General features: G+C 37.9%; 1 protein-coding gene across 1 annotated transcript in view; it reads right to left on the bottom strand.

The window, feature by feature from the left end:
* RDX (radixin) overlaps nucleotides 1-18,234 on the bottom strand; it is a 46,450-nt gene that overhangs the window by 12,715 nt on the left and 15,501 nt on the right. The window contains 8 exon segments of the mRNA XM_032472606.1: nucleotides 3,689-3,852; nucleotides 4,776-4,872; nucleotides 6,021-6,167; nucleotides 6,370-6,453; nucleotides 11,449-11,483; nucleotides 11,485-11,724; nucleotides 12,265-12,360; nucleotides 16,677-16,760. Coding sequence (XP_032328497.1) covers nucleotides 3,689-3,852; nucleotides 4,776-4,872; nucleotides 6,021-6,167; nucleotides 6,370-6,453; nucleotides 11,449-11,483; nucleotides 11,485-11,724; nucleotides 12,265-12,360; nucleotides 16,677-16,760 — 947 coding nt within the window.

The raw sequence follows: 18,234 nt of genomic DNA, 5'->3' as shown, positions 1-18,234 counted from the left end.
TGGTTTTAATGAATCCTGACGGCATCTAATCATCCAGGGCCTGGACTTCATTCACGTGAGGGGAGTCCCACCTCTGTTCTGGAGTTCCCTACAAATTGTGGTACTTCCATAACAGCCAGAAGTAAGAGTCAACAACTAAACCTTCTCCCCTGCAAGATCTGGCGCTCGCTCTGCAGCACATTCACCTCCTTCTTCCGATCCAAGTCAATCCACGGAGTATACAGGCAAGAGACTTAAGGATTTGAGAGCCCCCACCACTCTGGAAGACCAAGGTGACAGAGGCTTAAAGAAATGTTTGTGTCTCCCAATTTCCTTGAGCAAGACAAAGGACCTGGTGGCCCCCACAGAGGCTGCTGCCCTCTCTGTGTTCTTTAGAAAGCCAAAGAGGCAGGCTGTCCGTGCGAGCACAGCACTTTTCAAGTGACTGCTAGTATGGTAAGACCTACTCTTTCCCATGCCAGGCTGCCTGCCACCCTCAGAGGTTGAACAGCCTACCCCGGTCACTTCCCGGTCTCTGCTCAGTCACATACAGCGCTGCCACAGCTCTCCAAGACAGTGACCTCCCTCCCTGAGGCCCCTGAGACACTCCATGAGGGCTTATACCACAAACCAGGTCTCAAGAGTGAAGGCCACGGCAATACAGAACCTTCCAGGTCCAGCTCTGGCGCCCAGACGGCCCCTTCTGGACCCGGGCACTGGTGTCACTGAGCTCTTCCCTATTGATGTCTCATTTGTTCTTCCTCAAGGACGGAGAGAAAGGAAATAAGGAAGCAGGAGAAAAGACTGAAGGTAACAAAAGGCAAGTTGGGGGAAAAAATTTAGTCTTTGAACTAGAAAACAGAATAAATGTATGACAGATATTTAACTTGATTATGATATTTACAGCATTTTTGCAAGGTTTACTCTGTGCTGCAATCTTGAAGGCTTGTGCCTCGTATCTTTTAAGAGCTCTCCCCTGACTACAGCCATCACCAACCAACACCCCACTCAGTTAATACAAACGCCTTTGGCTCTCCACATTCCCCTGGTGATACCCGTTTTTGCAGGTCTGTCTTGTCTCCCTTATGGAACGAGAAAGCTTGCTTCTCCCCTGAACACTCGCTTGGGAGGACAAACCTGGTCTGCTCGCCAGCCCCGAGGCATGCTGTGCATTTTCTTATCAAAGCCTCGTGGGATTACTCTAAACCAAGACGTAACTATTTTTAGAGTATGGATTTGGAAACACACAGGTCTGACCAAGTTGTTCTATTTTAAGAACATAAATAACATATTAATTATCAATTCTCTATACTAACATGCAAAAATTACAATATTTAAGAATACTTTTTAAAGGATATCAGATGGGCCCAATTACATTTTTAAGTGAAAATTAAAAACTAACATAATTCAACTTCTATTCAGACTATGTATTCATAATACAAAGAATCACTGTAACAGCTCCTATTTATCAAGCACCGGGTATTTTGCTAAATGTCTGTATACTGACGTCACTCCTCACAACAAGCCTTGAAAGCAGGACTATTATTTTCAAAGTAAAGGCAAGAGAACACTGGCTCAGAAGCTATCTGCTCAACAAACATCAGAAAAGGATTCAAACCCACATTTATCTAATTCCAAACCTGTATTCTTTGTATGACACCAGCTGAGTCCTAGTGACACAAGCAGCCAGCCATGATACAGAGTACCCCGCAGCTGCCCCCCAGCTGGCACGCAGGTATCTGACTCTAAAATGCGAACTCAGAGCACACATGGTGTATGTCACTTTCACTGTTTAAGAAAAAGAAGTTGTAAGAGTTGTGAGGCGAGAATACGGCCACACATGCCAAGGTGTTGCAGGGAAAGGGGCTTCCTTGCTCCCCGTTCCCAACGACTCCCCTGGCCCGGGAGAGGGCAGCAGCAGGGCGGCACACCCCTGAGCAGCCCCCAAGTGCGCCTGCTGGCTACTTTGTTTCTACATACACAGCCATCATTTCTCTCTGACCTGTAAAGCAGGGAGTAAGTGAAGGGCTGGCATGCCATTTCTGAAAGACTGCCAGTCCCTATGTGATTGGACTAATATAAAACATCCTCTAGGCACTCAAATGAATTAAACAGTTACTGAATTCCTCCTGTGTACAAAGCAGTCAATAAATGCTTGCTAATGAAAGGTTGGGACCTTTCACGGAATCCAAGAAAGGAATCACGGGGTTGTTACTGGGGGGGGTAGAGAAAGATACTTAAAATATTCCACTTTCATCGAGGCCTCACAGAAACTAAAATACAGTCCCCTCCCCAAATGGTATTAATTACTCACACTGCATGTACCAGAAGCCAAATAGCAGTCCTCTCTATGTGTGAGAAATAAAGCACAAACAAGACAAATGTATTGAAGAATGAAAATAATGTATCAACATTTTAGACAAGCAGAACAGTTAGCATGTTATGGCTTGATGAGTATGAAACATAAGTTGTTATTTAACTCATGACAGGAGACCTTAGAGGGGGATGGGAAGGAGAGGGAGAAAGAGGGGTGACACAGAGAGAATAAAAGAAAAAGCTTTTCTTTCAGAGAGATGGAGGGAAAGGCTATGCTGGATAAGAAGAGAGAAAGGAAAGCCCAATAAAGAACTGTTTTAGAAAGTATGTAAGACTAGAACTACAATGTGACCTACGCGCCATGAAAGCAGTGCAAGGTAACAGCCCCAAATTACAATCCAACTTAGTATCTCTGGTGCTGGGGTCCGGAATCACTGGAAAGCTTCATGCCTGTATAAAAAATATTTTGTGAAGCAGTAAACTTCTCTAAGGCAAACAACTTGAGGGGAGCAATGTGAGTTAATAAAATACCTGAATTACACATAAGATTTAAGAAAAATATATATTTAATACAAACACTAAAAATACAGGTCACAAAATTTTATCTCAGGGAGGGCCTATTTAATTACTAGATTTAAATCACACTATTTCCCACAAGCGTTTACATGGTGCTTAGGGCGCCTCAAGTCTGTTTTCTTGCGGGCCTACTCTATTCTACGATTAGGTTATCCTACAAAGATTTCCTCAATAAAGGCGAACTTTAATTTGGTCTCTACATTTTTTTCAATTAATTAATTAGAATTTAAATTAATATAGAATCAAATTTGGGAATGATGTTGCTAGACCCAGTACTGTGGTTCCAGGGTCGACAAGGATTTTATTCAATATTTTCCATTTCAAAAATCTCAATTTAATATACTTAACATCTATCTCTTTTCAAAGACTCACTGAACCACAGTTCAGGATCAGAGTCGCTGGCAGGGGTGCCGGTGTTACGCTACTCTGCACGGTGACTCTTCACTTCAGTTCTGCCATGTTACTGACATTGTTTCAAAGCAAAATAGGTGAGAACGTGCTGAATATTTAAGACACACAAGTCACAGGCAAAACAAACCTGAAAATTTCAAACTACTACATCCATTCCCAAGACTGTCAGTAAAAAGCAAGTACAATGGAAGATGAGCACATCTGTGAAGTTATGAAAAGCTGTTTTCTCAGAAACAGCTGTCAAAAGGTTTCTAACTTGAAAATTACACATACTCGTTTTACAAGAGGACAGTGATAATACTGTCACTCAATTTTAATACAATGAAAATAATGTAAAAATATAAATTTGGAGTATGTTAAAGAAACTGATGAGCACGCTGTAAATCCCAGGCTGCACACCCCGTACCTTTCCAGCTGCTTCTGGTGCTTCTCCTCCCTGGCCTGCGCCTTCATCTGCTGCACCTCGATGGTGTCGGGCTTCCTCCTCCGCATGTACAGCTCGTGGTTCCCCATGCACAAGGCCAAAATCCGCTTATTGATTCTCAGACGAGGCGCATAAAAAACAAAATCCTAAACGTGAAGCAGTCTGAGTTTAGAATCTTCATGAAGGATAATCTTCCCACAATAAGCTGTACCAAATTTCAACCTGTGCTATGAATTCTAATGTCATGTTACACATAGTTCCGAAATCCTAAAAGTTCTTCCCTCCTCGTGAGTGTGCCGTATCTTCACGTAACTGGCTCCTCACCTTTTCATTGCCCACCAGTTTCGTGGAGAAGCTAATGTTCTTATCCTCTCAATGCATTAAATGTCATTCAGTCTTTTTCTTCTCCAAAGCAATCAGAGGCATCCTTCTGTTCCTTCACCTCAGAGGAGAGTTTTTTGGGGTTTGTTTTGCCTTTTGCCATTAATCTCAAAATTGCACCTTTGTTCAGGGTGTTAAGTTTTTTAACCTACAAATGTTCTCCACATCTTTTTGTCTTTCCAATAACTAACAGAGTTAAAATACTACCGTATATTTGACACTAGAGGAATCAAAAAAAAAAATCTATCTAAAAATAAAGATTTCTTAAATTCAAGGCTTTGAGTCATGAAAATACAAATGCAAAGCTCCTAATGCAAAGCTCATAGTGCAAAGCTTTATAAACAAGTAATTTAGAGTAGGGCTACGTCTACTACAGTCTAGCCACCAAAAACATTCCTTTTTAAATAGGAATGGTGATTGTTTTCAATCACCTCCTAATAAATATTACCTACTTTACAGTTAAATCTCAGTTAAAATAAAATTCTGATAATTTATATGTTGTAAAAAGATTAAAAGCTTGTATTTTTAATAATATTCATTATTTCATCATTGGGAAAGTTAAACTATGTAGAGAATGTTCCTTAGAAGCAATTCAAGAAATGAATAATGCCATTCTTCAAGTGATATAGCATGGCAAAGTGGCAGAAATTTAAAGAGTTAATACATAAAACAGAAGAATTTTACTTACAGGTGCCTTTTTGTCGATTGGCTTTATAACAAATTTTTTGTCATTAAATGAAATATTTCTGATTTCACTCCAGGGAAAACCAATTTTAGGTGTTAACCTTAAAAAATGAGAGCATCTCTTAAGATGAATATATTCTCATTATAAGAAGAAACTGAACCATTCAGTTAAGACCAAAGTCCCGGTTGTCCAGAATCCCCATTCCTAATCCCTCCCATCTCGAGCTAGCCCTTCTCTTTCACACTCCCCATCCTTATCTGTATCCATAACTATAGTGGGGACTCTAACAGAAACTAATCCCAAGATTTTTTAAAGAAAGAAAAAAAAGGAAAAATTTTGTCCACAAAAATTACTCTTGAAGTCATTTTTGCTTTTCAAAATTTTCTCTTCTGAATGATAAAGCATTTTAACTTGCTTTGTAATATATGAAAAAAATGTATCAGAGTAAAATTAGTAAAATGCTCTCTCTTTTGTTGGAGTTATTATATATGCTTATAAACATGTATCTTATTAGATGCCTATACTAATGACAATAAAATTCTGGAGCCAACGCAGAATAAAAAGAAATGTCTTAGGAGAAGGTCTTACTGGCACAGGCTTGGCTGCTCATGTGATACAGTAAATTAAAGGGAGATAGAAAGCGATTCTAGCTACCATCACTAAGAAGTGCTCTAAGAGCCTGATGTATTACATAATAATATAAAAACTAATACCTGGTCAGTTTCAAAATAAAATTACATTGTTCACCACACATAGCACAACGATATTCTACTTTATCAACGTCCAAAACTATTCAAAACAATTCCTACAAGGTAAACGTTCAAAAAAAGTGTTACAAAATATAGTAAATCATACATCCATTATTTCACTGTCTCCTTGTTCCTGATTTCTTATACATGTTAATTGCAATTTCAACTCACATGCTAGGAATAACATTTAAGGAATCATTCTCCATTTATTGAGATAAAATATTTTAAGTCACTAGACATAACTCACAAGACATCAAGAAGCATACTTCAAATAAAAGTGTATCATTCTATTTGATAAATACACTTGAGAAGTAAAACTCAAACTACAAGATGTTGAGAAAACAGTAAGCTATCTGAATGCCTATGTAGCATTAACTGATCTTTTTATTTAGGGGGAAAGAAAAGCAGTTAAGAGTAATCAACCCCAAAAAGAACTTTTACAAACATTAAGACTAAAGCCGAATAATGACCAGGTCACTATGCATCTAATTAAACTTACTTGTCATCATGTTCATAAATATTCAGACCCAAAGCATCAACGCCTAGCCACAACTCAGTTCCCTTTTTGTTTTTTATTTCAAAATAGTTGACTCCATACATTTCTAGGTCTTGTGCAATCTTCAGGTATTCCATCATAGAATCTTCCCTGTTGAAATAAATTGAATATATCTAAGTAAAAGTATCTAATACCAAATAAATTACAAAAACACTTTGGATTAAAATTTAGTGCTTTATAGTTACTCATATAAGTCAAATCATCTTTTGGGGATAATCTGATGCAATAATAAATGTTACGGAAAAGAAATACTTTTAAGGAAAAAACACTAAGAAAACAATCACCCAAATACCTTAGCATTCCTCTGTGTTCCTCATGCCAGTTCTGTATTCTTTCTTCCCACTGTTCCTTTGTCAGTTTGTGTTGTTCCAAAACACTGTAAGGAAAAAAAAAATCTATGAAAATGCCTTTAAGATTCAAAATCAGTATTTTTTTTAAAGTCTAGAATCATTAAAACCTTGACAGTGGTGGTCATACAAATCTATACACATGCTAAAACTGCACAGAACTAACAAATGCACACATACCCACGGATGACTGCAATAACACTGCTGAAACCTGAATAAAGTCAGTGGACTGTATGAACGTCACATCCCGGCTGTGATACTGTACTGAAGGTATGCAAGACATTACTATTAAGGAAGGCTGGGAGGAGGATACACAGGATGAGCTATCATTTTTTACAACTGCATGTGAATCTACAATTATCACAAAATAAAAAGATTCTAGGATCCTGAAATTATTTTAAATAATACATATTTTTTAAATAGTTATATGAATAGTTTATGGAAATTCAAATAATTGAAATGAATAAAATATTAAGCCAGAAAAAGGGAAAAATGACTTTCTCATTATTAATTCAAAAAATTAGAGAGGGAAAGATTGAAAATCAGAATTCTTGGGTCTTAATTTTTCTTTGACTCTGTACATTTACTTTTTTGCTGCTAAATGTAATTTTGTTATTTTCTATAAATAATACTTTATATAAAATGTAAACAAATGAAAAGCCTTTTTTTTTTCACTACCGTCACCCTTCAAATAACTTTTTCTTTTGTATCCTTCCAGTGTTTCTTTTTCAAATGTCAGCAAATACATTCTTATTTTCAACTACCAGTATTTTCACACGAAATGAGCAAATTCAATATGCACATAATTTACCTGCTACATTCAGTACTGATTATGTATTTTAGTCTCCTTGGGAATGATGATGATAATTATCCATCTTTATTAGTGAATCCTCAGATCCTATTTTACTGACAGAAAAAGTGGTGGTGTTAAAGTATTATTTTTTTACTATGTAAAAATTTATGGTAAACCCATGATTTCTTGGCAGTATAAAGAAATCTTGGGATAGAATCTTCCCTTGGACAAATTACTCACTATTTAGAGTAGATTATTTAATGGGGTCTCAGCTCCCATTGTCTTAATACACACCTCTTCTTCTATGTATCTTCTTTTAAGCTCCTGCTTTTTGGGAGATTTTTGTCTTCCTCCCTATAGCACTTCAGTTTCCGCATTTTTGCTGTCTTGCCATCTGGCCTCTGAGCTCTCCAGGAGGCAAGCCTCGAGGGCGTAATCAGCATAGCCAATTGCAGGTATTAAAATGTTCACTAAATCTGGAGGTATGGGTTAATTAAATTGGATGCCACCAGATTTATGTTCTAGCTTCTTATATCCTGCATTTCAAATCTCCTCTGTTTGCATTTTGTGTAATGTGCTTGTATTATTAATCTGTATGACCGGTTTGCAAGTATCCCCAAATTCCCACCCATTTTTCCTTCTGTCCAGAACAAAGGAGTCCCCCTCCATGCGAAAGGCTGATCTGTCCCACTTGGCTTGAAATCTATCTGGGCTTTTGAAAGACTTCTCCCTCTATTTTCTCAAGATCTTCACTCCATCATTTATTGTCCCCTGCCCACATGTATTATCAGACATACGCATACCTTGGAGATATTTCAGGTTCATTTCCAGACCACCTCAATAAAGCAGTCACATGAATTTTTTTGGTTCCCCATGCATATAAAGGTTGTGGTTACATTACACTGTAGTCTATTAAGTGTGCGATAGCTTTATGTCTATTAGAAACAATTTAAATACTTTTATTTAAAAATACTTTCTTGCCAAAAAAAAATGCTAACCATCATCTGAGCCTTCAGGGAGTCGTAAGTTTTTTGCTGGTGGAGGCTTTGAAATATTCCAAGAACTACCAAATGTGACACAGAAATGAAGTGAGCAAAAGCTGCTGGAAAAAAACAGCACTGAAAGACTTGCTTGATGCAGGGCTGCCATAAACCTTCAATTTGTTTAAAAAAAAAAAAAAAACCCCACAGTACCTGCAATGCACAATAAGGCAAAGTGCAATAAAATGAGGTACAATTGTATACTTATTTGTGTTAAGAGAGCAAAGACCACATTCAGGTTGCTCACCACTTATGCTCAGTGACAGCACCTGAAGAGGTACTCAAAAATTTATAGAGTGAATAAAAGCATTAAGTCAATTCTTCTCCATCTTTTAATGAACATGTCTATAAACTCATGCTTCCCTACTCTTTTCATTTTCACAGCCAAACTTCTTTTGAGGACTGTCCATTTTCACCACCCTTCATTTCCACACCTCACATCACTGTTCCCCCAGGTCCACCACAATCTGGCTACAACCCCAACAGTACTGAAACTCCTCTTACACTGGAGATATTGCAAACTCAGTAGGTTCAAAACTAAAATTTTCCTCCTCCAAAATGTGTTCCTTCTCCTCTTACCTTGAAAAGGTTATTACCAACCACCCAGATACCTAAGTCAGAAACTTGGTACATAAACATGTATGTATAGCTAGCTCTTTTTAAAAGAGAGGGATACTGTCTGGTGGAGCTGATCATTCACACCGCCAGACTGCTGAACTCTACTGTGGGAGAACAGACTGCTTATCTAGGTTTCTCAATACACGAATTATAAACATCCATCAAAATCATCAAATTATTGTTTTTGGTTTAGGATCACCAAATAACCTGATTTCTAATCTTCCCCCAGGTACTTAGTGATAAGAGTATGCTACACACCATTATACAGAATAAGCCAATACTGAAGGGCTCTCCTCCATTCTAAATCAAGAACTTAGTTTTCTGACTTTATGAGTAAGTCTCCTTTAAGCCTGAGTTAGTCCTCCTGAGACTAACAACCTGAAGAACATCTGAAAGGACCTTCAAAGTTAAAGACAAATCTTGAACAGCATGTGCTGTTCTTTTTTAAACAGAATGGGTTATAGCACATATGCATCTAAAATAAATTAATTGTGCTTAAGTTTGATTCTAGTATTAAAAAATAATTATTTTTAAATCACATGACTGTTAAATGTAAGCCAGTTACTTCATCTGGTACTCAACCAAGCAGCAATCTGATCTAACACTGAAAGAATTATCTTTGTTATACTTGTTGAGATAAAGTATGCCTATTTTATAAACAATTAAGAATTCTAAAGGTAATTTTGATTATTTATATATACTATTTACCTTATGTACTGATTTAAAAGCTAATTCTGCTGGCATTTTACTATATATAAATTATACCTCAATTAAATAAAAACTAATCCTTATGTGAAATGAAACTCTGCTGTACCAGTAATCAATTACTCAATTCAGCGCTTAAAGAAATCTAAGACAGGAATTTAGGGTTGGAGTAATAATCAGAAACAGACTTACAAGCATCTCATAATTCTGATTCTTTCAGTGAACAACATGCATCGTTTCACCCTCTAAAATAACTATTGTTGTTATAATACTAAAGAGCAGAACAGTGTAAGATTTAATAACCAATTATTAAAGCTACCGTACTTAATGGACACAAAGTAGTTTTGTGTTTCTTCATATTTAGTACCTATGAAAAAGAAACTCCACCTAAGCACTTAAAACTATGAGAAAGCAACACAGAACTGAAATTTAAGGTTAATACACAGTTTTGCATTTAAACAGAAATTGTGAAATTCACAAATCTGAGGTAAGAATAGTAACTTCTCTCTGGGTTCTAAAGAAAAACCTCCATGTACACCCTAATGTGATTCAGTATCACGTATGCTACTATAACTAAGAATTGAGATATTTAAAAGTAATATTTGATGTTATACTTTCTAGATTTTATACTACTACCAACTCTCGTATCACACTTGACAGTTGAAACTGTAAACCATACACATCATGAACTATAATCATAAACAGTAAGGCAGACAGAGCAAAACTTCTGTCCCCATTTTGCATATTCAGATACTCAGGCTCAGAGAGGATACGTACCTAAGGCCACATAATTAGCGAAGGGTAGAAAAAAGGGCAGAATCAGCATTCGAAACCTAGGTCTTCTGCTAATGCTGTTTTCCTTTGCTGTGCCAACTCTAAAATAATTGCTATATTGAAACTGAGTACCCATAAAACCAAGTTCCCTTACTGCGTTTCTGATTAAGTTCTCTACCAAAACTTTATTCTTTTCCTGTCTGTCCCCTGACCTCAATCCTGTGATAACTGAACACTCATCAACCATGGTCAGATGACTGTTGACTGCTGTTGTCGACGACATCATTAAATGTACTAAAACTGTTATTACAGATATTAACACACAAACACAGGTTGTTTCTCCAGGGCAAGAGGGGCTAACAGGCCCCTGAGCCATGAACCACCTGGCCAGAGAATCATAAACCAGAGATACCCTGACTCCCAAACTGTCACAAGACAGTGCTCAATCCCAGCCTCTTTGTTCTCACCCTTTGAAAAACCCCCATCTCAAAAGACCACATGGGAGTGGACCCAGGGCTTGTCTCCCACTCCCTTGCTTGGTGCCCAGCAATAAATGCTGTACCTTCCTTCACACAGCCCGGTGTCAGGGGACTGGCTCTGCTGCCCATCTGGGAGCAGACTCCAGCTCAGCGCAATAACAATAAGGGCAGTAGATGAGAACAGGGCACTAGACTAGGAGTTTGAAGATCAAGTTTAAAGAAGTCTTTTGAAAAGTTTGAAACTTAATTTTAATTCTATGGAGGAAATACAGCCTGGCACTTATTATTTTCAAAAGTATTTATTATGTACCTATTTACCTGTGTGAGAGTTTTTACTAATAAGTAGCAACATTATGTCCTCCCCTAAGCCCAAATGATCACTGCCTTCATTTATTGCTTATCTTATGGGAGTGAGAAGAGGCAGAAGTTTAGGTAATCACAGAGTATATAGGTCTATGTAGCTTCTGGGTCATGACTTTTAAAAGTACACTCTCTGATGCAGCTGGCAACTTACAACCTAAAACATCAACAAATAAGCAAACAAATCACAACCATTTACGAACTTCTGAAATACTAACTTTTAGACAATATAGCACAAGAATGTGTCTCGCTTACCGCTGGGGTAGGAGTCTGTCATTAGCCAGGTAGCCCTGGCTTATGAACCTCTTTATTATAATCTCCATACTTGGCTTGGACAGCATAGGAAGCCAAGAGAACTGCAGTTTCTGGCGGGCAATATATCTCGTCATTTAAGATAGCTTCTTTAACTTGCAAGAAGAAAAGTCTCTGGGTTATTTCTTGAATTAATTCCTCAGAAACATCTTCAGGAAAGAATTTAGCTCTAAATCTGAACTGCAGAGGGTTCTCTTTTTTTACATCTTGCTGTGTCACCTGAAACAGTAATTTCAAGTATAATCAAAAACGTTAGAGTCACAATAACTAAACCTAGCCACATAAAATTCTTTTTGGAACAAAGTAGAATGTGAAACATAAATAAGAGTCTAAATCTATTAAGATTCTAGCGTGTAGGATTCTGAACCTGTAAAAAGAAATTTTATGTAAGAAAAAGATTCTACGCTCACGAATGTGACCCATAACTCACAGATCCTAACTATTAACCAAATTGAAATTCCTCTTGAGAAGTTGATCCTGCAGATGTTTAAATTAAGGTCAAAGTACTAAGTTACACCTAATAACATTTCTTACATGGTAAGTTTTCAAATAGGAAAAGTAAACATTTCTTTTCCCTAAGATGATCCACTGAAGGTCCCTTACTAAATCAAAAGACATGACACCACTAACGATTCACAGAGATAATCTGCAAAAGGAGGCCTGGAATCAGTCACACTGAGTGTTTCTGGCACAAATTCATGATCGTGGTAACTTCAAAGTAACTTAATTATTAGCTGAATATTATCATACACACTTTACCTTTTTATTTAGTTTAAGCCATGTAGAATAGCCCTTGCTGTCCACATACTGCAGCCCAAAAAACCAGACCTCACGCAGACCAACTGTTTTCACCACCTGAAAAACAAAGTCAATTTCAGTTCAGCACTCACAGTGTAACTAGACGGCTCTGTATTTCAAGAGAACAAAACTACACAGGGATGACAGGTACATTCCTTTGCTACAGGAAAGATCTTTCCTAAATTAACATGCTAATTAAAAGAGCATTTTTGTATATGTGCTGCCAAAGCGAGCACTAAAGGAACATTTTTGAAAACTTAAACTCAGGTTTTATTTACTAAATTTTGTAGTGTCATTTCAATCTACCTGATCCACTCTTTCTCTACCTCCTTTCCTTTCTCATCTCCCATCATGACCCTAACAGATAACAAGAAGGATCTGAGGAACAGATACAGAGCTGTCAGAACCCCACTTTCCCATTTCAGTTTACCCCCACAACTACACTACTGGGCAGCCAAGGCAAACAGTATCATTTTGGTGATAAGAGTTTCCGAGGACATTTAAACACCATACCTCAAGTTGTCCAACTGCTGGTATCATCCCATTCCCTTCACCCATCATTGTAATATATTCTATGTTGTACCCTCACAGAGCAAGAAATCACTCTTGGAACGTGCCATAAATTTTATCTTTCTATACCTTTGCTCACACAGTGTTTCTTCTTTTAACTTTTACCACCAGTTAAAAGATTTATTCCTCAAGGCCCAGCTTAACTAACATGCCTCTGTGAATAAATCTATCATTTGGATAAAATTAACCACTTGTTCCTTGATATTCCCATAGTTCTTTATCTAAACTGCTATTAGAATATTTATTTTATCAAAATTAACTGTATTACTAGTAAGTGTCTATGTACTCTCTTTGTTTAAAACTAAGGGCAGGGATTATTGCGTTATTCTTTTTAATACCCATGTCATCTCAAAGAATGATGAGCCAATGTTAGGTACTAGGTATCAGAGTAAATAAAGCAGTAAACTGGGATCTACATCCAGGATTATGTCAACAAAAGCATATATTTTTTAAAATTTATATTTAAAATAAAATGAGGGAGGTGAGAGTCCACTAAGATTTTAAAAGCTTTACAGAAAGATTCAACATTAGTTCTTAACTCATCAGTTTACTTTCTCTTTTGAAAAATTTCACTGAAATGACACACACACACAAAATTAAAAATTAGAAAAAAAATTAGCTGGGATAGGAAAGGTTGCTACATTAAAAAAAAAAAAAAATTTCTGGATGATATAGGATATAAAGATTCATACTGACGCAAAAAAAAGCTGATCAATGCCAAACCACCAAAACTGTAATGTGGACAAAGAAGATTCCAGATAATTTAATTTTGGCAAAAGATAGGTAGTTCCAACAGAGCCACAGAAAACATTCCAGAGTGGCAGGAGCAGGAAACGTACAAAGGTCAAGAGCAACAGAGAGAAGTGCACAAAGCAGCAGGCTTCAGCTTCTGCCTCGGGCCCTGTGTGAGTCACAGTGCTGCTGAGTGAGGGGGTCTGCCATGGTGCGGCACAAGGGGCAGTCTCCCAACTCCCTTCAGACTCCCACAACACCAGGAGGAGCCAGAGGGTGCAGCACGAAATTCCAAGAGGCCCCAACTCCTCAGTGGCTCTTTCCTCACTTCTGAAACTGTTCTAGGAAACGTTTAACCACATACTTACTAAGTAAAAACAAACTTGGGGCACAGAACTACAGTATGTGTATATTTATTTACAAATTATACAATGCTACCATACTAAGATATTAGAAAACATATTTTTTAAATGTTTGAAAGTTTGAAAGACAAAAATAAAGACAAATATTTTAGTATTTTTCCTTGCATCCTAACAGATCATGCTGAGTACTCCTTGAGGACATCACTACTCAGCCTATAGGCTGAAGCTGGAGGAGGAGGCTAGTGAAGGGAGCAAACCGAAGGGCCTCAAGCACTCAACCAGGGCCCCTCCACACAGCAGCTGGCCTCAGACATCTTATCAGAGGTGAGGCTTCACTACAGGCACATTCATCTGAGAGGACCTCTACTCCTCGGTCTGCTCCTGGGCTGACCCTCAACTTACCCACCTGACAGCTCACAAAGATACTCGCCACACCCAAGGGAATGCCTGCTTTTAGATCCTGCCATTCGCACTCAAGGGAAGTTGTCAGGAAACAGAGCAGGGACTCCAAGAATTAACTGCTGAGAGCCCGTAACAGATAACAATACTCCCTAATTTAGACCTCTTCATTCACAACATGAAATGGATGTGCGTGTGTGTATATCAAATATTATTCTATGTACCTTACATGGATTCTCATTTAGTTCTCAAAAAATCTGCAGAAGGAGTATCACCCTAATCGCACAAATAAAAAAACGAAGCAAAAAGAGTAACTGTGCAGAGCAGAACCGCTGCAGCTGGGGTTCGACCGAAGGCAGTGTGGCTGCAGCCCCACACTCCCCACTACACACTCCTGCGCTGTGATGGACGAGCTTTCATCTGACCTGGTGTCCACACCAGAGCAGTTCTGCCCGACAAACTACAAAAATTTAACTTCTCACTATCCAGTACCAAAAAAACGCCTACTTGCTGATTAGTTTTTGACTATCACAAAACATTTCAATCACTGTAAGTATCATTTCAACCTGCTATGGAGAACAATAAATGCTAACTGCACTCACATTTGTATGCAAGGTAGGCTGTATGTACTTACAGGAGGCCTAGAAGCACCAACAGAAAGGAGCATCAGCTCGCAAAGATGAAGCACCTACAAGGTACGGTACACGCAGCTGCTTATTACGACGCGGTTTTAAAACTCGGCATACTCACACCAAAAAAAAAGCCTTTCCTCTTCCAGAAAGACTCCATCTTATCAAGGCTTTCAAGTTCACGAATTATCTAATCATGAGATTAAGCTTACTACTTTGTCAAGAAAAGAAGCACCTTTCCAGGAATTTTTAAATTTTTCTTTCATCACATTTTGGATCGGTATGTAGATTCAGAGAATGACACTGGATAAAACCAGGATATGGACCAAGTTACTTGCGATTGTTACGCTAGAGACTCTCGCTCTCATTCTCCACGCTCAACAGTTAGCTGGATCACAGGCTAGTACTGCTCTCCTGCTCGTATGTAAAGTTACCTTCCTCCTTTTTGCAATCACTTCATTTCTCAACCACTTGATTTCTAGTAACCAATCTCTTTCCTTCTTTTCTCAGAAAAACTTGATTACTTACAGTATTATATACAGTATTACCTGGGGAGCCTAAGTAACAAATACTAATAGTTTAGAGGAGGCCCCAGACAATTAAATCAAAATCTCCTGAGGTGGTTTCCAAGTACTGCTTTTTTTTTCTCTTCTTTTTAAAGCTCCCCAGGGTGGCTCAAATGTGCACTCCAGAGTGAGAAAAACAGACCAGAAGTCCAAGTTCCTTAAAGTGACATCACGTTCTAACTCCAGGCCAGCACAACATGAGCCTGGGGCACCAAACTGCAGTCAGGTGCCTATGCCTCTGCTCCTGCCATCCCCGTGAAACTAAGTCCTCCCAAAGCCAAGTCCCCTGCCGAGTTTATGATTAATCTCTCTGTCCAACTGCATGCCCTTTCTCGTCCCCTCTGAACTCAATCCTGTGCTAACTGAACATTAATCAGCCAGAGTCAGATGACTAAAACTGCTGTTGCTGATAACACCATTCATGCAGTAAAAGTCCTGCTGTATCGTCAGGTATCACTAACATGCACACTCAGGTTGCTTCTCCAGGGCAAGAAGAGCTAACGGACCCCGGAGCCATGGACCACTTGGCCAAAGAATCGTAACTCAGAGACATCCTGACTCCTGAAACTATGATTAAGAAATGTCACACAATGATGATTAACCCCAATTTCTTTGTTCTTCCCCCTTGAAAAAAAAACCCTAACTCAAAAACCAACCTGGAGTAGATCTGAGGCTTGTCTCCCACTCCCTTGCTTGGCACCCTGCAATAAGCCCGTATTTGCTGCAAACACCCGCTGTCAAGAGTTTGGCTTTCTGCACCACGGATACACAAGCCCACTGCTCGGCTACACCCTCTGTCTAGGATCTCCACCTAGTCTGCTCATGGATTGTGCAGAGTATCTTTGAATTCCTTTTAATCCTCATTACAATGATTTGCATATCATATGTTAAATAAATATCTGCTAATAATTATTTTTAAAAAGTCCTATCTCTCAAATCTAAGAATGAGAAAGAATATCCCTATAGTTGTGAAAAACATTTGAGCAGCTACTGTGAAACATACCAAGTGCTGCGTTGTTGCATTACAAGTAAAGTCATAGAAAAACATAAAAAGAACTATGCAGCAGCTTCCACACTATGGTGTCAGAATGCATACTTCATGCGGTAAATGATACCTGGTCAAAAAGCTGTTTGCCAGTTGTATTGGGCTGAATGGCAAATTCCAGCTCCGCATCCATTGTAGTTACTCTTACGTTGATCTGCAATAAAAACAAAAGGGATAATCAATAGAAAAGAGAAAATGCTTATTAAGTATTAGGCATGAGGAAATACTTTTACCTGATTTATAAAATAAAGTGGCTTAATGTGTAGGCAGTAAAGAGCCACTCTGCAGTGTACTTAATATTTTCTCTGTTAAAGTGATAGTTTGATGTATTTATATTTATTTTTGATGTACTGAATATAGGAGGCACTAGGCCACATGCTTTTCATAGTCTTATCTGCCACTGCAACAATACTAGATTATGTTCATTTCTACAGAATAGTTCATTTCTACAGAAAAGTTTCAATTACTTGCCCAAGGACACATGGGCATCAAATGGCAGAGCAGGTTTTAAACTCAGGTATAATTGCAAGTTCTTTGAATGTCATTCACTGTGCCCATGCCTTTCAACACAGAAATCAAATATTTAAGTTTTATTTATACGGCAAATGTATTCTTCACTTTTATAAAAAGCATTCATCTGTTGCCTTTTATTTACTAGACTCTTTCAAATTCTAATTTTTGTGTGTAAATAACTTCCTAGTTGAGTATCTCTTCAAAAACTTTATATGATATACAAGTTTCTTCCATACAGCACAGGGAACTATATTCAATATCTTGCAGTAACCTATAATGAAAAAATACGAAAACAAATATATGTATAATATGTATGACTGAAACATTATGCTGTACACCAGAAATGGACACTACACTGTAAACTAATTATACTTCAATTAAAAACAAACAAAAAAACTTAATATGCCTTAACCAAAAGAATTTTTACTCCAGAATAGCATCTTCACCTAGAATTCACTTAAGGTAAAAATCTATCTTTTTAACTTTAACTCACTATCAGAACTCTACATCAGACTTATGTCCCCTTATGTTCTGTTCAAACAACCACATGTACCTCTCTCTGCACATGTAATTTTATCTGAATTACCCTCTCCAATCAAATAAATCTTAGAGCTCCTTCCTTAAAATAATAATTTAGAACACATAAAATATACGTAACATATATAGAAAATGAAGCATAATAAAATAAAACCTATTGTAATATAATAATAAATACATATATGGTCTTCATCCTGGGTTCCTGGCACAGAGATCCTAAAATCCTTAAAATTTCCTGAGTAATATATGTGAGAGAAGGTTCTTTTGTTATTCATAATAATCTCCTTTCAACCATACCTGAGTGTGTGCTAATGAGGTGGCTCTAGGTGGGCCCTAAATAGCTTCAGAATGAGGCTGGTAGCCAGAGAAACCAACCAAGAGATTAGAGGATTGGAACTTTCAGCCACCCACCCCACCAACCTCCCAGGAAGGGAGAGGCTGGGGAATGTGTTCATCATCAATGTCCAATGATTTAATCAATCATTCCTATGAAATGGAACCTCCATAAAACCCTAAATGAAGGGGTTTTGAGAGCTTCCAGGTCCTTGAATGCATCAACCTGAGGGGTGGTGCACCCC

Source organism: Camelus ferus, chromosome 33 (assembly GCF_009834535.1).
Source record: "Camelus ferus isolate YT-003-E chromosome 33, BCGSAC_Cfer_1.0, whole genome shotgun sequence".
NCBI lineage: Eukaryota > Metazoa > Chordata > Mammalia > Artiodactyla > Camelidae > Camelus > Camelus ferus.
The sequence above is the reverse complement of the archived record's forward strand: the minus strand, read 5'-3'. Positions and strand labels throughout refer to the sequence as shown.